The sequence below is a fragment of the Pinus tabuliformis genome, chromosome 4_2 (assembly GCF_031772625.1).
Source record: "Pinus tabuliformis cultivar Carrire ecotype Pingquan chromosome 4_2, CPIR1, whole genome shotgun sequence".
Taxonomy (NCBI): Eukaryota; Viridiplantae; Streptophyta; class Pinopsida; order Pinales; family Pinaceae; genus Pinus; species Pinus tabuliformis.
The window spans coordinates 1187448444-1187471324 of record NC_142304.1 but is presented as its reverse complement, the minus strand read 5'-3'; the positions used below and the strand labels follow the sequence as shown (position 1 = coordinate 1187471324).

Here is a 22881-nt window from a genome sequence, read left to right as displayed (position 1 = left end):
GTGCTTCTGTTAGGTGAATCGTTATATGCAAATTCTTCTTGAGCAAGTACCTAATCCCATTGTTTTAGATGTTCACTTACCAAACTTATTAAGATATTTCCAAGGCTTATATTTACCACCTCAGCCTAACCATCAGCCTTGGGATGATATGCTGATATGAAACTGAGATTGGTTCCAACTTTTTCCATAGAGTTCTCCAAAAAAGAGCCACAAATTTTGTGTCTCTGTCATAAACAATGCTTTTAGGAAATCCATGCAATCTAACTATCTCTTTGAAGAATACGTTTTTTTGTTAGTTGCATCATTTGTCATTTTACAAGCTATAAAATGTGCCATCTCTGAGAATCTATCAACCACAACAAATATTGAATCATTTCCTTTTTGTGTTTTGGGAAAGCCTAATACAAAATCCATGCTGATGGAGTCCCATGGTCGATTAGAGGTTGATATAATCCAATGTTTTTACTTTTTCCTTTTGCATATTAACATATTATGCATCTTTCCACAAATTTTCTGACATCTGTTGACATGTGAGGCCAATAATAAATGCTTGTAACTGTGCTAGATTTTTATCTTTCCTAAAATGACGTGCTAAACCTCCACTATGTTTTTATTTCAACAAATTTTCTCTCATTGAACATCTAGGAATGCACAACTATTTTCCTTTAAATAGAAGTCCATCCTATATCATATAATCTAGCCATGGAGTTTTGTCTCTACTGATAGGATTTTGACAAACTGCATAAGCTTCCTTAAAATCTGGATCATCTTGATACATATCTTTCAATTCATCAAGTCCCAAACATTTACTTAAAATTATTGCAAAATTAAATTGATTCTTCTTAATGCATCTGCCACTTTGTTTGATTTCCCACTCTTATGTTTGATGACAAATGTGAAATTTTGTAAGAATTCAATCCATTTTACATGTCTTTGACTTAATTTTGTTTGATTGTTGACATACTATAAAGCATGATTATCTGTGTAGAGGATGAACTCTTTTGGCATAAGATAATGTCTCCATTTTTTTAAAGTTTGTATGATGGCATAGAATTATTTATCATAAGAAGAATATTTTTGCTTGGCCTCATTAAGTTTTTCACTGAAGTAGGAAATTGGTTTTCCTTCTTGACTTAAGACAACTCCTATTGCAGTTCCACTGGCATCAGTCTCAACCTGAAACAACTTATTAAAATCTGGCAGTGATAAAATAGGTTGTTCTGTGATATTTTTCTTTAATAATTGGAAACTTTTATTAGTTGCTTCTGTCCAATGGAATGGTTGATTTTTATCCTTAATAGTTTCTACAATTGGAGCACATATGCCACTGAAATTTTTAATGAATTTTCTATAGAAGCTTGCCAATCCATGAAAACTTCTTACCTCTGAAATGTTTTTTGGAATTGGCCAATTGATTATGGCCTTTACCTTCTCCTGGTCCATCTTTAGGCCTTTTCTTGAAATCACAAAACCTAAGTACAATAGTTTTGTCTTCATGAAACTACACTTCTTTAGATTGATTAATAATTTCTCATGTTGTAGCTTCATTAAAACCATCTTAAGATGTCTTAGATGCTCTTCTTTTGATTGACTGTAGATTAAGATATCATCAAGGTAAACTATAACAAATTTTCCAATGAATTATTTTAAAACTTCATTCATTAGCCTCATAAAAGTGTTGGGAGCATTGGTAAGTCTGAAGGGAATTACCAACCATTCATATAAACCATTATTAGTTTTAAATTTTGTTTTCCATTCATCACCTTCTCTGACTCTGATCTGATGATATCCACTTTTTAAATCTATTTGACAAAATATGCAGCACCACTCAGACAATCTATGAGATCATCAATACAGGGTAATGGAAACCTGTACTTGATTGTAATTTTGTTGATTGCTCGAGAATCTGTGCACATTCTCCATCCACCATCCTTCTTTGGAGTTAATACTGTTGGAACAACACACAGACTTAAGCTTTCTCGAACAAGACCTTTATCCAGCAAGTCCTGCACTTGATTTTTAATCTCTTCATTCTCTTTTGGAGTCATTCTGTAAGCTGCTTTGTTTGGAAGGCTAGCACCTGGAATGAGGTCAATATGATGGCTAATACTTCTAATGGGAGGAAATTCATCAGGTAAGTCATCCACTACAATATCAATAAATTCATTCAACATGTTTTTAATTTCTTCTGGAAGATCATTCAAATTTGTACTTGTAAGGACTACCTTTGGCTTACCAATAAAGGAAAAATTTATCTCCTTATGCTTGATTTCTTGAAGAAATTCTTTCCCACTAAGTAACATTACCTTGGATTGGTCTTCTTCTGGTGCTTTTTCATTCTTCAAAGGCAAAAGTACATGCTTTTCACCATCCTTTTCAAAAGTGTAGGTATTGCTCCTTCCATCGTGCATTGCTTTCTTGTCATATTTCCATGGCCTTCCAAGTAAGATATGACATACATCCATAGGCATAACATCACAAAGAACTTTATCCTTATAACTTCCTATTTGAAACTCCACTTCACATTGTTCATTAACTAGTATCTGATGTCCCTTTTGCAACCATGAAACTTTGTAAGGAGTAGGATGTTTAGTTTTTCTTAAATTTAACTTTTCTACCATTTCAGTAGATACTAAATTATCAGTACTCCCACTATCAATGATAATTTTACAACATTTTCCTCCTGATTTACAGACAATTTTGAACAATGTTTTTCTTTGTGTGGGTTCCTTTACTTCTTCTCGAGATTTTAATAAATTTCTTTTCATCATTAAGGATTCACCAATTTCAGGTGCATTTTCATGTGTAGAGGATTGTACACTTTCTATATCAGTTTGTGTTATATGTGTGCTTCCTTGACTAGAAAATATTTCTAGACATTCATTAGCCTTATGACCAACTTTGTTACATATATAACATCTTACCACAAAATATCGGCCTCTACCTCTTTGATATGGTCTTCATCCTCTGTAATCTCCTCTTGATGATTCTGCCTATTGTGAATTGCTACCTTCTTCTCTTTGAAATCTTCCACTAAAACTTCCTCTGCTTGATTGTCCTTGGCTTGATGATCCTCTGCTGAATTGTCCTCTGCCTCTTACTGTGTTTCATGCTCTTCCTCTTTGACTCTGCTTCCGTGCCAATTTTTCTTCAACCTTAAGAGCTATCTGGTAAGCTTCTTCAACTGTTTTTAGAGACAAAATATTCAATTCATCTTGTATTTCGAATTTCAATCCATTAATGTATCTAGCTAATTTTTCTTCATCGATTTCCAGATGACCAGATCTTATACTCAATCTATAAAAATCCTCTGTATATTCTTTTATAGACATAAATTTCTGCTTAAGATTTTGCATATGGCGAAAGAGATTTAATTGATAATCTCGAGGAAGAAATTTACCTTTGAGTTTAGCCACCATCTGATCCCAACTAGTGATCTTTCCTTTATTTCAATTTCTCCTTTCAGCTTGCACGCTGTCCCACCATAACGCAACATGTCCCTTTAATCTGGTCACTGTGAACTTAACCTTCTTCTCATCCACTACACCTTCATAATCAAAATATTTGTCGATGGCGCTGGTCTAATTGATCAATTCTTCATGATTTAAACTACCTTCATACATTGGCACATCCAATCTATAAAACTCCTTTGTATATTCTTTTATAGACATAAATTTCTGCTTAAGATTTTGCATATGGCGAAAGAGGTTTAATTGATAATCTCAAGGAAGAAATTTCCCTTTGAGTTTAGCCACCATCTGATCCCAACTAGTCATCTTTCCTTTATTTCGATTTCTCCTTTTAGCTTGCACGCTATCCCACCATAACGCAACATGTCCCTTTAATCTGGTCACTGTGAACTTAACCTTCTTCTCATCCGCTACACTTTCATAATCAAAATATTTATCAATGGCGCTGATCCAATCAATCAATTCTTCAGGATTTAAACTACCTTCATACATAGGCACGTCCAATCTTGGCTTGGAACTTATTCCCGCGATCATCTTGACCATCTTCTCTTCTGGAGTTTCTTCTTCAGCTTCTTCTTCTGAGCTTTCTTCCGCTTCACTGATATCACCGATGTCGACATCTCTTTGACGTGTTGTCTCCAATGCGTCCAATCTGGTTCTAATATGTCTTACTTCATCAAGTAAGACCTGGTTTGCAGCTGGTCTTCCTCGACCAATTCCAGCTCCTCTTGCTCCTCTAGCTCTATGTGCCATCTCTTATGAAAATAAAATATAATAATATTTTATTTAAAATAACCATCTAAAATGCCAATATAACAGTGCTATATGTTTTATTAATATGGAATATGTCCCTTCCACTATAGCATTTTATCTCATCGAAAATAAAATCATACTATATTCAACCAACTACACCATATATATATTAAACGCACTATATATTCCAACAACTTTTGCACCAACCACACCATATAGAATTCAACGCAGAATCAAATTCAATGTGCAAAATAGTTTACCGTGCTTGCAGAGGTAGTGTTTCTCTGCTACCTCGGGCTTCCTCCTCACAAATTTACTTGCTGCAACGATGAGACATGCACTGCAACCGTATTACAAGTTTATTACAGTCTTGACGGTCGGATCTGACATAATTTCCAACCATATAAGATGGAATTTCTTTTAGAACCCACAAGGGCGCAACACCATTAGCATCCCGCTGGCAGATGAGAGAGAACCCCTCAGTTTTACTCAGAGCCGACCAAGATCTGTAAAAAAAACTACTAGACAGCTATAAATGTGAGAGCACACGCCCACATACACCTACGGTTTGGAAATTCTAAACTATTTTCCTAATCGCTCTGCCAACGAAGACGCTGGAGTGCAGAAAGCAAACAAACCGTAGTCTCCACTTTTGTGAATCTAGCAGTGGAGGAAAAATATAGCCAGCAAAGGTGTGAAGGCCCCTGGACATGTTGTTCTTACCGTCTGTAAATCACTATTTGTTGGTGATGTAACAGGTGGAGTGTCTCGTACAGTTGTAGTCTCTTTAGAGTGACTTAAAATTCTATTGCGGGTCCTCAAACAGGTCACTAAACAAATTTATGCAGGTCTGTGTTGGAACTACTACACACCTACATGCAGACTCTTAGTTAGAGCATGGGACTGCATGCAAGATTCCTTTTGCATGTTGGAACTACTACACACCTACATGCGGACTCTTAGTTAGAGCATGGGATTGCATGCAAGATTCCTTTTGCATGATTTACTCCTTGATTTGCTCCTTCTTTAACTCCGCAACTGACTAGTTATCTCCGGAACTTGTTGTAGGTGTTGAGTCTTCTCATTGATCACCACTATAGTGCATTACCTTAGGTTCTTCACCCAGTGATGCTATATCATGAGCATTGTAACATATTTTCGAATGTATCATTCTTTTCTTCTTTCGATTTTCTTTTAGTGTTTTTGCTCTGCAAAGCTGTGTGTTCAACCTTTACTAGCTAGATTCATCTGTGCAGGTTTTCTAACACATTTACATGGTATCAAAGCCCACAGGTTGCTAGATAAAAGGCACACCAGTACTTTATTTTGCAAGTATTACAGCTTGGAGATCGAAGATTGACAGAAAAATGGAGTTTCCCAAAGCATTGATCCTAACACCGTACAACTATCATGAATGGAAGGACCAAATGGCTCGATACCTTCGTCATAAAGGGTTGTATAGGATTACCATGGCTACAGAAGTGGAACCCACTTCAGCCATAGAGAAATCCAAGTACCTCAACCGTATGGATGAGGCCCACGGAACCATATGCATGTGCATCTCTCCAGAGTTGCAGTTTCATCTATCTGCCTGCAATACTCCCAATGAGATTTTGAAAAAGGTTGAAGAGCTCTATGAGAAACAAGATGAGATGAAAGGACATCTGCTTGAAGTGGAACTGCTATCATTGGATCCACGGAACTATGACAGAATTCAAGACTTCTTCACCAAATATAATGATCTATTGCTGCAACTCAAGGGTTGTGGAATTGACAAATCCAAGGAGGAGAGTCGCCAAGTTCTCTCTATTATGTCAAAGCTCAGACCAGAATACTCCATCTTTGTGTCTACATTTCATTCAGTAAGGCTCGCAACAGGTAAATCCTACACTATGCCTTCTCTCAAAGAATTTATGGAGTCCCTTATTTTTGAGCAAGATAAACTCATTGGCATGGGGAAAATCAAACCTCCAAAAGCACATGCACTTGCTGTGCATGATGGCAGCCACAATAAAAATCATAGATCTGATTCAAATCAGAAAAATCAGCAGCAAAAAGACAAAGGAAAAGCACATTCCCATCCAAAGAAGGAAGGGTACACCAAGCCCTTCAATGACTCCTCTGGCTCGAGAAATGAGAAAGGGAAGAAAGGAAACAGATGCACCTACTGTCAAAGAGGATTCCATCCAGAATCCTCTTGCATGAAGAAACAAATTGACCAAATGGCAGAAATCCTTCAGAAGCACAACCTTGGGGACCACATCCCTCAGGGCACCAAGAAGAAAACTGAGGATCCGCCACACGGGAAAGGTAACAATTTTCATGCTTTAGTTGCAATTAATTCTTCTCCTGATGCATGGATTATAGATTCTGGTGCATCACATCATATGGCTGCTGCAAAGGAAGTCTATTCCTCTTTGGATGCATGCAAAGGACCTACCATCCTCATGGGAGATGACTCACCTATTGAGGTCACCGGAAAAGGTAGAGTGGAACTTTTACACTGAAGCTTTGAAGATGTGCTTCATGTTCCAAAACTTTCAGTAAACCTGCTTTCAGTTTATCAGATCACTCATTCCGGCACTGAAAAGAGAGTGGAATTCACTCTAGATGTAGTGAACATATATGATCTACATAGCAACGCCAAAATTGCAACTGGTGAGGTAAACAATGGAGCCAGATTGTATACATTTTCTGAATTTATTGAATCTGAATCCTCCTTATTGCTTACACATGCTGATGATAGTAGTAGGCTTTGGCACGAGAGGTTTGGTCACTTAAATTACAGGTATATGCAGCAGCTAAGCAAGAATGAGATGGTGGAAGGCTTACCAAATATTAGTTTTTCCAAAGGAGTTTGTGAAGGGTGTGTTCTTGGCAAACATCCCAGAGAAAAGTTTGACACCGGCAAGACTCACAAAGCATCCTCTCGTCTAGATCTGATCCATAGTGATCTCATGGGGCCTTTTCCTCATCCTTCCATCAACAAAGCAAGGTATGTGCTTACATTTATTGATGATTTCTCACGGTATACTTGGGTGTATCTTCTTAGGAACAAATCTAAAGTTTTTGAGCACTTTGAAGATTTCAAAGCACTAGTTGAGACACAGTCAGAGAGAAAGATCAAAGCCCTCCATACAAACAATGGGGGGGAATATGTTAACACAGCACTTCGAAAGCTTTGCCTTCAGTCCTACATACAATTGCAGTACACAGTTCCATACACTCCGCAGCAGAACGGAGTTGCTGAGAGAAAGAACCGATCTCTTAAAGAGATGGCTTCCTACATGTTGCATGCCAAGTCACTGCCTCATAAGCTCTGGGCTGAAGCACTTAATTGTGCTAACTACATCCAGAACAGATCTCCTCATAGGTCTGTCAAGGATCAGACCCCCTTTGAGGCTTGGAGCGGCACTAAACCAGAGGTCACTCACCTCCATGTTTTCGGCTCTCGAGCATGGGCCCAGATCCCCTCTGAAAAGAGGAAAGCTCTTGATCCATAGAGCATTGAGTGCATCTTTGTTGGATACCCTGATGGTGTGAAGGGATATTGACTCCTGATTCCCTCTACGGATAAGCTCATCATTGAGCGAAGTGTCAAATTTGAGGAAAGTCTCTTGCATGCACCTCAAGCGCCGCATGCAGACACTTTTTATCTACCTCATGTCCGAGATGATGACTCAGTGCACTCAGATGCAGATACAGATCATGCAGATTCCGAGGAAGAGCATGCAGATGCAAAGACAGAGTCTTCAGATACAAATCTAGTGCATGCAAATGATGATCCACATCCAAGCCCAGATTGGGCTTCCAGCAGTGAATCATATTCCCCTGTCATAAATCAGAGAACAAGGAGCTTACGTGAGATATATGCACAAGACCAACCAGCTGCTAGAAATGGTCTTGGGGGGGATAATTCTGATCTGCAGAGGAATAGCTCAGAGTTTATTGAGCCTCCTCTTGTCCTCACTGCCACTGAACCATCGCCCTCCTGGCATTGTCATTTAGTTCAGTCTTCTGATCCACAGTCTTATGCTGAGGCTACTGGGCATCCATCTTGGGAGTCCGCCATGGAGGAGGAGTATAACTCCCTCCTCGAGAACCAGACTTGGGATCTTGTCCCCCTTCCTTCAGGAAGGAAACTTGTCCGATGCAAATGGGTCTACAGGACCAAGAGTGCTGCAGATGGGCAAATCACCAGACGGAAAGCAAGGCTAGTAGCCAAAGGCTTACAACTAGTGCATGGCATTGATTATGACGAGACCTTTGCTCCAGTAGCAAAGATGGATTCCATACGCCTTACACTTGCCATTGCGGCTGCCCAGCGGTGGGAAGTACATCAGATGGATGTGAAGAATGCCTTTCTTCATGGAGACCTATCTGAGGAGATCTACATGGAGAAGCCACATGGTTTCATTCAGGATTCATCTTTGGTCTGCAGACTGAAGAAATCTCTCTATGGCCTTAAGCAGGCCTCGAGAGCTTGGTACGCGAAGATGGATTCTTTTCTCTTATCACAAAACTTTGAAAGATGTAAGTCTGATCCGAATGTTTACATGCTTAGGACACATGATTCTCTTCTTATCTTAGTTTTGTATGTAGATGATCTCCTAATCACTGGCAGCTCGGCTTCAGCCATTGCTACAGTTAAGAGGGCCTTGCATGATAGGTTCTTGATGATGGACATGGGTCCATTACACTTCTTTCTTGGTCTTGAGATTAGCCAGAATGCCACAGGCATCAAACTCTCTCATGCTAAGTATGCACGGGATCTCCTCGAGAGATTTCGCATGACTGACTACAAGCCAGCACCGACTCCTTTTCTGTTCGGGGTCCGCCTTGAGGATGGAGGTGACACTCCATTAGTTGACAGCACTCTCTACCGACAGCTAGTGGGGAGCTTATTGTACCTCACCCACTCCAGACCAGATCTCTCATATGCAGTAGGGGCAGTTTCCAGATACATGCAGGAGCCACATGAGCTACACTGGAATGCTTCCAAGCGCATCCTCCGATATGTGCAGGGCACCATCACCTTCAGGATTCACTATGCAGCAAGCACTGCATTGAATCTCCTTGGCTTCACAGATTCTGATTGGGCGGAAGACAGCATTGATCGCAAGTCCACCTCCAGATATTCACTCAGTCTAGGATCTGGCCTTATCTGTTGGTCGAGCAAGAAGCAGGCTGCTATTGCTCTCTCTTCAGCTGAGGCTGAGTATCGAGGAGTAGTCAACATCACCATTCAGGCTCTGTGGCTACAACACTTCCTCACTGAGTTGGGCGTCCAGTTCCACCAGCCCATTGTCATCTGGTGTGACAACCAGAGCACTCTCAAATTTTGCAGGGATCCAGTACAGCGGTAGCGGACGAAGCACATAGAGATCCATATGCACTACATCAGAGGCTTAGTACATGATCGGGTCATTGATTTGCAGTTTTGTCCTTCAGCAGAATAGACTGCAGACATCTTCACCAAGACATTCACTGAGTAGAAGTTTCGCTCTTTGCGCGATCGTCTTGGAGTGAAGGACACGATTGCTTAGCAACTGTATTTTTCTTCCTCTTTTCTTTTGATTACATTGTATTTTGAGGGGGGGTTTTTCCCACAAGGTTTTCCCTCTTTCCTCAATTTTAGTACAAGTTGCACTGTATTTTGGGTGACCTTTGGCCTTAGTTGCCAGGGCCCATTTTCTTTTTTTCCCCATAGTGGTGTTCAGGGGGGGTGTTGGAACTACTACACACCTACATGCAGACTCTTAGTTAGAGCATGGGACTGCATGCAAGATTCCTTTTGCATGTTGGAACTACTACACACCTACATGCAGACTCTTAGTTAGAGCATGGGATTACATGCAAGATTCCTTTTGCATGATTTTCTCCTTGATTTGCTCCTTCTTTAACTCTGCCACTGACTAGTTATCTCCGGAACTTGTTGTAGGCGTTGAGTCTTCTCATTGATCACCACTATAGTGCATTACCTTGGGATCTTCACCCAGTGATGCTATATCATGAGCATTATAACATATTTTCGAATGTATCATTCTTTTCTTCTTTCGATTTTCTTTTAGTGTTTTTGCTCTGCAAAGCTGTGTGTTCAACCTTTACTAGCTAGATTCATCTGTGCAGGTTTTCTAACACATTTACAGTTTGGTGCTCCAACGTTCCACGGCTCCAGGGCTCAGGATGGCTCAATGGCCTTCTCAGTCTTACATCAAATCGATTTTCATCGCGGCACTCCAACAATCACAAACACAGCTCCATTCCATTAATCTGCTTGCTGCAATTCTTTACACAACGTACGGTTTGATTACCACTTCAAAAAAAAAAGAAACCTCGATCTCAACGAACTTATCAACAACTTGATCTCACTAGCACACCGTATCCTATTTCTAATCAAACTTGATCACTTGCCCGAGCCTTACGATCATCGTATCCTTTGCTCTGACACCAAAAATGGTGCAACGCTCAGAACTTAAATCAATATAGACTTCAATAAAAATTAAATCACACTCCAAATAATGAGCATCACAAACAATTACATGTCATGGCTTTTTATTTAGAGGAGAGAAGTCTCTCGTATCTCTTTTAAAGAAACTTCCTCTTAGATATTTAGAGGAAGTTGAGAGATATCCTCTCAATTTTAGAGTTTTATCCTAACTTCCCTATCTCCTAATTTAATTCTAAAATGACTCACTAATTTTAGAAAATCTTAAATTCTTCTATTAAATAATTACATAAAAAATAAATATAAGATGCTCTTGCATTATCTTCTCCTTTCAATAAATTCTTTGATGTTAAATAAGAATGTAATTTTAATTTTAAATATATAAATATTTTAATATAAGATGCTCTTGCATCATCTTCGCTTTCATCATCTTCCGCTTTCAATAAATTCATTTGATATTAAATAAGAATGTAATTTTAATTTTAAATATATAAATATTTTAATATATTTATTTTATTTTTAAATAAAAATACAATTTAAATTTTAAACATAAAACTTTATTTAAAAATATATTTGATTAGCCAAATTATATAAATTTAATTAATAAATTATTTAAAATAATTTTCAAATAACAACATTTTTAATTCGTTAAAAACTTATTCAAATTTATCAAATTATTTTAATATGATTAAAATTATAAAATAAAAATATTATTGAGATTTTAAATATATTATTTTATTTTCACATATATTATTTCAATTAAATAAATTAAAAACTATAATCACATAATTTATATATACAAATAAACATATGACTTTTGTTTTATATAAACAAATTAAAATCAAAATCAAAATAAATAAACTAAATAATCATAGCTTAATTTTCTTAACACCACCACTCACATCAACCACATCACTCATAAGGAGCACAAGAATCAAAATAACTAAACTAAAAAATTATCATGACTTAATTTTCTCAATGACCCTACTCACATCAATCATATTATCACGGAAGAGTACTTGTCCAAGGAAACGTAAGGAGGATAAATGAAAGGCGTCAAATTTAATCTTATTATGAAAATGATCATTTTAATAAAAAGTGTTATATAAATATTTTATATTATCAAAATGACAATTTTGATAAGCTATTTATAATAATTAAATAATAATAATAATAATAAATTACTAATTACTAATTTTATGTATATTATTAAAGATTAAATATTATAATCCCCAATAGCATATTAGATAGAGAATAGATGAGTAGTGCAGGATCATTAGGACTTCTAATTTTTGCTCCTTCTTTTGGTTGGCATTTTTACTTCCTGTTTCTTCTAATTTTTAATTCTTTCAACCTGGAAGCTCTCCTTGCTCGACCCCATTTCCCTATATTTCTCCCTTTCTAATAGTTTTCTTGTCTGTGGTCTCTATATCCACTAATTTCTAGCTCTCACTCAGTAGCTCCTCGTAGGCTTGCTTACCCCCTTCTTTCATTCTCTCTAGGGTTCTTCCCCCCCTATTCGATGCTTCTTTTCCCATCAGGGACCCTTCTTCAATGCCATGTCAATGGGAAAAAGTAGACAAGGTACTGGTCAACAACAAACATAAATCTTTGCTTAGCGCTACTGAGACAAAATACCATAGGATATCCAATATGATATTTCATAGGTGGAGTGCAATATTGCAGGGGAAGAAGTTTTCTTGACCACCATGGAAGTTCTGAGGGAAATAATGGACATACCAAAGGGTGCTATAGTCAAGATAAGGCCAAAGAGGATTTTGTGCTAATGTTAGATGAATTGCAACTCACTATGAGGAGTCTTGACAAACATCTTGGGTGTATTGAGGACCATCTATGAGTTCCAACAAACCTCGGATGCTCCCCTGGAAATGGCAAGAAGGTCATTCTTGTGGACGTTACAGATTCATCCAAATTCCAAATGGCGGGTTCTAACCTCGCTAGTTTTTAAGTTTTCTTTGTCAAGTTTCCTTTTGTCAATTTGTTGTTGAACATTGGAGTTTAGTCCCTCAATATGTTTTTTTGTTGCACAATAATGGATAGTATGTTTAGATGTTAAAACAATTATGGTTCTACCAATGGTGTCGTTCCCAAGTAGCATACATCATACCAAGGCAGACGAAACTAGATATGTTGTCTCTCTTTAAGGCTTAATAGAAATCATTACCTTACACACAAAAAAGAGCTAATGTTATAAAATAAATGCATAAGTTCAATGAGCTAATTTTAGGGATAATCACATGGGATATTGATTTTTTTACATATATTATTTAACCTAAAATAGTTTTTAAAATAGTTTTTGGCTTGGGAATAAAACCTAAAACTACTTACTACCATTAAGAACTTATCTTCTTCTGAAGTAAACAAAAGAAAAATGCATTTGGTAAAAGTAAAACTCTACTTAATGGTGATAAATCAACCCACATTACTAATAACAATGAGTGAGAACTCTCAATATTCTTATTAGCTATTAACCATTGAATTATAATAGATGTTACAACCTTTAAATTTAAAAAATTGAAATCAAAACAATATGATTTAAATATAATTAAATAAATTCATAAATGTGAAAATAAACCTTTTATTTTAATTTTAGAAAAATCTAATGTTATAAATTATAACAAGTAAATAAATAAATTTTTAAAAATTACTATTTTTATTTTCTATATTTATAAAAAAATTAAAAATAATATTTTAAAAATTTTGTATTATAAAGAATAAACCATAAGTATACATTGTAACTACATTGAGCTTAGTATGGAGCTAGCTAGTATAATGGATGGAAGATTTACTTGCTTACTAGTGGGATGCTATTACTAAATTTGTGGGAAAGTTGGTCAAGCGTGGATGCCTATTGGGTTAGTTTAATTCCCCAAAAATGATTCCATCCCAACCTCTAGGTTTGAGAACCTAGATACCCAGTAGGAATTAAACCTCACTCAAACCAGCTAATCTACCCCTCATGAATCATAAGCTATATCAATATTATTAAAAAATATCAAAAACTCAATTTTCATATTTTAATCTATCCCTTTGGTCAGGCTTGGATGCCCCTTGGAATAGTTTAAATCCCCAAAATGATTCCATCCCAAACCCCTCTCTATAAAGTTTGAGAACCTCGGACCCACTAAGAATGAAACCTCACTCAAACCAACTTATCTACCCATGAATCATAAGCTATATCAATATTATTAAAAAATAAAAAAAATCAATTTTATTTGTAAATTACTGCTAAATTTCTACACAGTAAATCTATATAACACTCTTTCAAATTAAAAACCAGCTTATCTAACCCTCATGAATCATAACCTATATCAATATTATTAAAATATAGCAAAAACTCGATTTTATTTATAAATTACCGCCAAATTTCTACCCATTAAATCCATATAACACTCTCGATTTAAAAAATAAAATAGTAAAATCTCTGAAAAACCCTCACACCTTTCAAAATTACACTTATTTTCCCCAAAAAATTGAAAAACTCCCTTGAAACGCTGGTTACCCACTAGCCAGCTTCTAAATTGATACAGTTGAAATGGCGATATTTTTAATACAGATATGAATAATTTGTGAAAACATCACACTGGATAATGTTCAATAGTGACACATATGTGTTAATAACTAATTTGTGAAAACATCAAATCAGCATGATGTTCCAAGATGCCACAATGCAAGCAAATCCCAATAGGAGAGGAAGAAAACAAAAAGCACCGAAGGACAATGTATCAAAATTACAGCGAGTTATGATGTGGAAGATCTGTTTTTGCTTGATTTGAATTGGTTGTTCAAAGGGGCCAGTCACTGACAATATATGGCCCGCAATCGACGCCACACCGCAGTAAATTTGTCTGATCGTTGCAGTTGAACGGATTATCGTCGATGGTTGAATTTGTTGGAATATGCATGATGTATATTGAGAATATTCTGAGTGGTATACACAATTCAATATAGGAAACAAATAAAAAATTCCAATAGTTTTTCAATTCATTTATATTGATTGTTATCAATATCTATTAACCATGTAAATTTAATATATGGAAAAAATAAAAAATTCCAATAGTTTTTAAATTTTTATTTTTTTTCTCCACTTTATGTTACTTAATAGTTTTTCAGATGTTTTGTTTTTCTGACATAATGTTATTTTTTTTTAAATTATTGATTGTCATTAATATCTATTAACCATTTACTTTATAAATATAATATTACTTAATAATAAATATTTTTTAAATTATTAATTATTATCCATATTTATCAACTATTTAATTTATAAATAATATATAAATATTATTATTACTGTTAAATAGTTTATATTAGACGATCATAGACGATCATAGACTTCCTAAGTTAGTTTTAAATTCCAGCCAAAAACTATCTAAGGCTCAATCGAGGGTAGCATAAAGACACAAGGGCCTGGTTAAACTACTGGGAGATCAACGAGAATGATGCATTGCAAAACATAAATAACATTAAAGATATTGTTACTTCTAAGTTCAAAGAAAAATTGTGGTGTGAGAAAGATTTAGCGACTAAAAGAAAATTAAGTTATTATAAGGTGGTCATCAACCCCACCCTAGAAGATCAAAAGTATCTCTCTATTTTAACTAGCTCAAAGAAGAAAATTAATATAGCAAAGATTAGAATGAATTCTCATGAGCTCCATAGTGAAACAGGTCGTTGGGCAGTTCCTAAAACGCCATGGATGGAAAGGATCTGCCATATATGTGAGAATAAGAGCATCGAGGATGAAAACCACTTCCTCTTAGAGTGCCCTGCCTACAACCACATTAGATCTCAGCTTCACAATCTTTGTTACAACACTGACCTTCCTAGCCTTTTACAATGTCAAAATTATAGTGAGCTCGGGAGGCTTCTCTCCAAGCTTTTTGAACATAAGAATAAAATCTTAAATCAAAATAAATAATCTGTTTATTTAGGTCCGATAGATCATTGTTTGGTCTCAGCGGACGTTAACCACCACCATCATCATCATAATTGATTAAAAAATTTCATGCAACTACTGATCTTTACCTCTAAATAAAAAAGTGTTTGGTTGAATAAATCAAGCTTCATTAGCTTGCCCCGTCTTCTGTGCAATTTATTTATATTATATCACTATTTATCTCAACTTCTAAAATATCAAATGTGATTAGATAAGCTAAAAGTCTCTTTACCCGAGGACAGCAATATAAAACATGGACGAGTTAAAGCTGAATGGTCCGGAATTAATGGAAATTTTGTCGTCATATCTAAATTTTATTCTGAAGGTCTGTTTCAAAAATGATATTTTGAGACCATCCTGCTGCTTTGCTTTGTAAAAAAGAAATGAACTTCAATTCAATTTCGAAGAACAAGACTAGCAAATGTAGGATTCATATTTGGGCAGTTGCAAACAGACGCATGGCCAAAGGAATCTGATAAATATGATCAAAAGATAGGTTTATGTGACGATTGGACCAGAACCAAGGAAGTATGATGCGAAGAGCCTAACTGGAGAAAGGCAACCTTCCATGACATAACCCTGTCAGGCTGACATTGTATCTTAAAGGCTGATTAATTATAAGAGATTTTTAATTCTAAGATTGAGTTTCCGTCTATGTTAATTAGATAATTTAGAATATTTTAGATATTTAATAATAACATTAGACTGGTTGAATGATTGAATAGTTTATGGATAGATAAATACCAAGTTAGATCAAAGAAGTGCTTGGGAATATTTCATTTTCAAATTTATGTGTTATATAGGTATGTATATGGTTTTTTATAATATTTTTTAATTGAAAAAAATAATATAGATAATGTTTAAAAGTTATTATTATTGATTTTTTAAATTGACTTGAAGTTTTGTTATTTTGTTTATTATTTGATTTTTTGACGTGGTGAAGGGAGCCGATCTTAGGGTTTGTTAGATTTTTCATTACATTAAAATCTGTAGGTATTAGTAAACTTCCAAACCATTATCATTACTTTTTTTTAGTGGATCCCAAAGTGGTGGTAAGTCCACATGATCGATTCCCAACGGGGTGAGTGTAAAAATCCAACACTCTCCCTCAAACGCAAATCGGGGGAATCATACCTAGGCCAAGGCTTTGATACCATGTTAGGTTTTACATTGCACCAAATCCCAGAGTGGCAGTTAATCCACGTGATCAGTTCCCAACCAGGTGAGTGTGAAAATCCAACACAGAGAACTTTTAGAGAAAAACTTTTTGTTTTTTTATTTTTATTTTTTTATTTACTTATCAAATAGGAATTTTTATAGGTTTAGTTAGACATTTCACTCTAATTTCTAGTTGTAATGTTCTTAAGATATTCTTTTGAATCTTTGATAAGTTTAGAATTTTTTTCCAGTTTTTCAAATTTAATTGAGTTTGCTTACTAATTTTGATTATCTTGAATATATTTTTTTATTTTTCCCTTCAAATTCAATTTACTTATTTATTTATTTATTTGAATCACTCTTTTTCCCAAACTTTTAATTTTTCAGTAACTCGATATTTATACTAAAATAAGTAGATGTTGCTTTTGGAATCGTGGGGCATTCTCCCAAACCCTAGAGGCCCTAAAAACTCTTTGCTTATACTAAGATAACTAGGTAGATGTTGCTTCTCGTACAAATATAATGACTCAATTTCATGAGCCACCTTCTCTTAAAGAGACATCATACTCTCAATTTCATGAGCTACTTTCTGTCAAAGAGACATCATTTCGTTAATCCATTACTAATATTGCTTTAGAATTCTAGAGAAAAATGTGTTCATATTAATTTGTAATTTCTTAACTGTTGAAGAAAAAAAACACATTCTTCATCATCTTCCTTGCATAGGATTTCCTAGACTCTATGGTCTCTTCACTTTTTCAACCTCCTTAGCGTCCAAACTTCTAACCTCTACAATGATAATCTACTCGACCACCTCAATTGACATTGAGTCACAATTTCGCTTACGACTAACAATCCCATTATTTAGATACAAAGATCAAGCCTTAGTCAATATGATGTGAATGTAATGTACTTGGTCTTCTTCTTTGACAATTGTATTTGCACAATAAATTAATCAACTTATAAATTAATTTGACGACACTTTCTTACACCACCTTAATTACTAGAAATTGCCCCAAAAGGTACAAAGAAATGTTGATATGATTGTTAAATTGAAAAAGTTGTATTGTTTCTTTTATACTAAGAACCGATATAATGACCATAACGTTAATTAGTTTTTTTGGCTTTTGAAAGGGACTTATGATGTGTGGTTTGAAAATCTTGATTTGTGAATCTCTCAATGTGCAAGAAATCAACATTTAGATTGGGCAAGTCAAACCATTATTATTCAAAGTGATTCAAGGACCAGAGGCTAATCCCAGAGTGGCAAGGTGCGAGTGATAGGGTACAACCATTGTTTGTAGAATATTTTTTTTGTTTGAATTTCAAAATATCTCTTTAATTATAGGATCCAGTGAAGAGTTTTGATATATATGTTTTTATAGCCTTGAGTCTTGATGAGGAATTTATATTTTCTTCTTCTTGAAATTTCCTTAACAGTTTATGAGCACATATCCCTCACGGAGCAATTTTTGTGAAATCATAACTCTATTGGCAGTCTATGACAACCATACATGCATAGGTTGGATTTTATTTTTTATTTTTGGAAGAGAAAAATTGGATGATGACTTTTTCATAATGCCAGGTGCATTTACTAAATGTATCATTCATTCAACTCTCATCTATATATATATATGTGTGTGTGTGTGTGTGTGTGTGTGTGTGTGTGTGTGTGTGGGAAAAATATACATGGACAACAAAAGGAAGAGAAAGGTTTCCATAGAAGAACTGCTAAACATGTTCCTTTTCATGGAATTAATGAACAACTTTTAATTGAAATTAAAATTTAATTGATTTTAGCCTCTGAACATAGCCCATTTTTTTGGATATAAACCACCAAAGAGAAGGATGGTTGATTCCCTTCAGATAAAATTTGGATTGGTTCAGTATTGAAAGTTTGGTTCAGATGATCAAGTAATCTCAAAATTCACCAATACAAGGATATGGATTTCCTTCACATCAATGGAAAACTAAATGAAAAAACATGAATCAATACCTTCATAGATATCAACAATTCTTTGGGTAAATTCATAAAGTTTGATCCATGTCCATAAAAGAAGGGAATTTTCACTTATGAATGAAATTGTGTTGAGTTGGACCTTGGCAAAGTTGTTCCATACAATATGATTCTAGATTGTAAATATTTGAAATGGACCCAACAACTAAACCACGAGAATACAACGTTCAAGTGCAAATATTGTTTAGAGAAAAACCACTTGAAGGAAACTTGTCCAAAAACGATAAGTATTCAAGAGGAGAATCAACATCCATCCCTTTGTTTTGGTCCATTAATGATAAGTAGTCAAGACGAGAATCAACATCCATCCCTTTCACAGGAAAGTTCATATGGCTTTCAAAAGTTACACAAAGAAGAAGAATAAATGAAAAACATAAATACCATGTTTACTTTTTGGATCTCATCCAAATTTGCATTTTCAATAATTTTTTGTTCATGTTACTGTTATCACCTTCATTGCTTCAAAATCTTCCAACTCTAATCTCCTATCTTGAGTCCTTCTTTTGGATTATTTTGTTGGTCCACCACTAGCTATGTCAATACCTTTATGAGTTGTTTGCTCTAGTATTGTTGTAATGATCTATAATTCTAAAATCCTTTATTCTAAGTTTTTATACATGTGACCATGCTTCTCTATTGAATGCTATAGATCCATATCAATTGAAATCAATGTTCTCCTTTACCAATATTACAATTGATGGAAAAATAATTACAAGATTTAAATTCATTCTTTTGTTTCAATCAATTAGCGATCAAATGAGGCTACAAATGTAGTTATGCATCCAAAATTTAGGTTTTAACTACAACTTGATTAGACACAAGATTTTCCTACTCTAATACCACCTGATGCAAGGTAACTACAAACTTGCATTGGAAAACATTAAAACTTATTTTGTCATTCTTAAAGTTAAAAGTAACTACTACATTCTTTGATCTCCATATTTCATGTAGTATGACTTTATTTTGTCATTCTTTGATCTCCATATTTCATGTAGTAGGGTCCATGAAAAGTATGCAACATGGGTACTCCTTGGACGATGAATTAAATTTTGCATCCAACGAGTACTCCCACTCTAAATTTGAGTAAAACCTTAGAGAGATAAGTTGAAAATACGAGTTGAAAAAGTAGTTTTATTATTTTATTATTTTTTAATATTTTTACTCCAAAAATTGTGAATCATCCCCCATGGTTGACATTATCATCTTGAATCCTATTGGTTCTTATAAAGTTTATTTTGGTTGCACATTTTTCTTAGGAGGCCCATTTTAGACCTCAAAATTACCTTAATGGGACATAACTGTTGGTGTCCAAGTGCGAATGCTATGATTCAACCCTTTACCACATTAATATGTCAATCTAGGGTCATTTATTATTGCAAGGGTATCATGCATTGTATATGCAGGGGCAAGTTCATAATCCAACAATTGATCAAGAATTCAATTAATTAATTAAACATGCAATCTAAAATATTAAATAAACTGTAACATCAAATGGAAATTAAAAAAATAACTAATTTGTAACAACAATGGAAATGACAAAAATAATTAATTTGTAACAGCAAGCTGATTCACAACATTCACATCAAACCATTACAACAAAAAGAAGAAATACGTTAATTAAAAAGAAACTAAGCACACATTACTTCAGCAGCACCTGATTAGGAAAGCGGGCCCAACTCCCTGATCAAGGCTATGGTAGAAAGGATCGAAGGCTAGATAGTAAGAATATCAATATTTCATTAATAAAAATGAAAATACAAAAGTCTCATGTTACATTCTCAAAGCAAAACCTTCAATATCTGATCTGCTCCCCTACATGCGTTCTCTCTGATTTGTGTCTTTTAAATATGCAAATAGCAAAGGGAAATTTACAACAAGATTGATTACAAAATATCAATAAGCAAGATGAGATCTGAGAGATCTTTCCATCATGATTTAGCTGGAACAAGTCGAATTTGGTCATTGCAATTGGGGCAATTTGGAAAATGGCCACAATAGAAAATCTATGAATATATCCTTCGAAGAACCTTGCTTTTCTCCCAATCCAAACCAAATTTCTGAAAATTGCTTATTGAGAAACTGATTTGGTCCATTTTGAACAAAACCCATGTCTCGGATTTTTAAGATTCTTCTTCGTTTGCCCAAAATGTCCAATGAAAAATTGTCATGTTTTATTCCAGCAAAATTCTGAGTTGGAATATTTGATTATGCATTGAAGATTAGATTTGCAATCTGCAAGAGAACTTGGAGGCTAAAATCATGAGTGATGTTATAAAAAATTTATCTATAAACCATTATTAGCAATATCACTCATAATAATCATCAATTTATTAAAAATAAAGGAGAACAAATATTACTTATCCACAAGAGCATAATTAATTATGAAATGGAATTATATAATAAATTATGGTAAATAATGTGATAAAAGAATAGTAGAAATGGATGAAATGGATGTTAAGAAGTGATAATAATAATGAAAAATTAGGGACCCAACAATAACCTTCATCAATCCTTATTTTGAGACTCCGGTTCATTTGTATTCAAGATCAACTTCTCCTTTGCCATATTGAATCATTGAGCTATCTTGGATAATTAAGATATATTATGTATACCTTATAATATTATACCATCATATAATATAATAATATGATGTGAGGAGAATCTAGCCATGACACCAACGAGCATGCCTATTGGGTGTTTGTATTTCTCATCATGGTCAAAATTTAGAGCCAAATCGAGTGTAGTCATGATGCTAGTTTGTCTCATGGAAGTGCCATGAGGGTGAGAGTGTTTCCCCAAATAATGCATCATTCATTTCTCGTCTCAAAATCTTGATGGATTCAATTCAACCTCTTGATCAAGAACCACCGATAAATTATTTTACATTTAAAAGAAACAAATTGCTGCTAAATTATTACACATTTAAGACAATGAAACACGTTGTTTAACCACATATTCCTCTCTAACCACTTACCAGGGCAATTAGTGAATGGATAATAGTTGAAAATCATTGATAATGGGTATGTGAATATTAAAGAAGCTTAGAAATTTTATAATTGTGGAAGCTAACTCCTTGTCATGAAGCTAACATTGGTAAAAAATTAATATTATGGGCATCTCATCCCCATCAACAAAGATTGGTGATTTCAATATAATTGTTGGAGAAATAGGGTGGTAGTTTTTTTTATAGATAATTTTATTTTCTTTGGTCACAAATTGGTGAATGTTTATCATGCACTTGAATGCATCAATTTTATTTTGGTACATCGATTTCCTTGTGATAAAGCAACCGGGATTGTATTTAGTTCATAAATCTTCTTATTGCAAAGCAATTATGAACTAGTCTTGACTATGTGCAGGTAATGAACTACTCAAGGCTTGTTTTAGAATTTGCATTGGTCTGAGCGTGATGCTGGTAATTTTTCCTATCTTCTCTAAACATTAGAACTCCTTAACAACCACAATCACAAAGTGCCCATTCGTTGCCAAACTCTTCTCTAAGAACTTAGATAACCCTTTTCAACCTTTGTATTATATGTATATCCATAACAATGAAGAGAAAACAATTCCTAACTCAGTAACATTTTCTATAAACATTATAGCTCCTCAGCAACCACAAAAACAAGTGCCTATTCTCTACCAACCTCTACTTTATAAACTTAGATAACCCTTTTCAACCTTAGTACTATATGTATGTCCATAACAATGAAGAGAAAACAATTCCTAGCTTAGTAAAATTTTCTATAAACATTAGAACTCCTCAGCAACCACAATCACAAACTGCCCATTCTTTGCTAACCTTTGCTCTAAAAACTTAGATAACCCTTTTCAACCTTGGTACTATTTGTATGTCCATAGCAATGAAGAGAAGCTCTATGTAGGAAATATTGTGAATGTGTGGGGAACCAATTATTTGATGTTGAAACGACTAGTATTTTTGTGAGGATCTGTACATTTTGCACTGATAATTGGCATTTTGTATTGGATGTATAATTCAAATGGATCGACCCTTGAAACTTCAACCGATTTTGAGTTTGAGTCTATTCTAAGCCTCGATTGATTTCAAGTCTTATTT

General features: G+C 34.7%; 1 protein-coding gene across 1 annotated transcript; it reads right to left on the bottom strand.

The window, feature by feature from the left end:
* Positions 1–1802: 1802 nt before the first annotated feature.
* LOC149173923 (uncharacterized) lies at positions 1803–2621 on the bottom strand. The gene has a single exon (XM_089426873.1). The coding sequence runs from the start codon at positions 2619–2621 to the stop codon at positions 1803–1805; it is 819 nt and encodes a 272-aa protein (XP_089282999.1).
* Positions 2622–22881: the final 20260 nt, after the last annotated feature.

What these genes read in the sequence shown, in the direction of transcription:
- LOC149173923 (XM_089426873.1), bottom strand. Translation starts at nt 2,621, where the DNA reads ATGGTAGAAAAGTTAAATTTAAGAAAAACTAAACATCCTACTCCTTAC.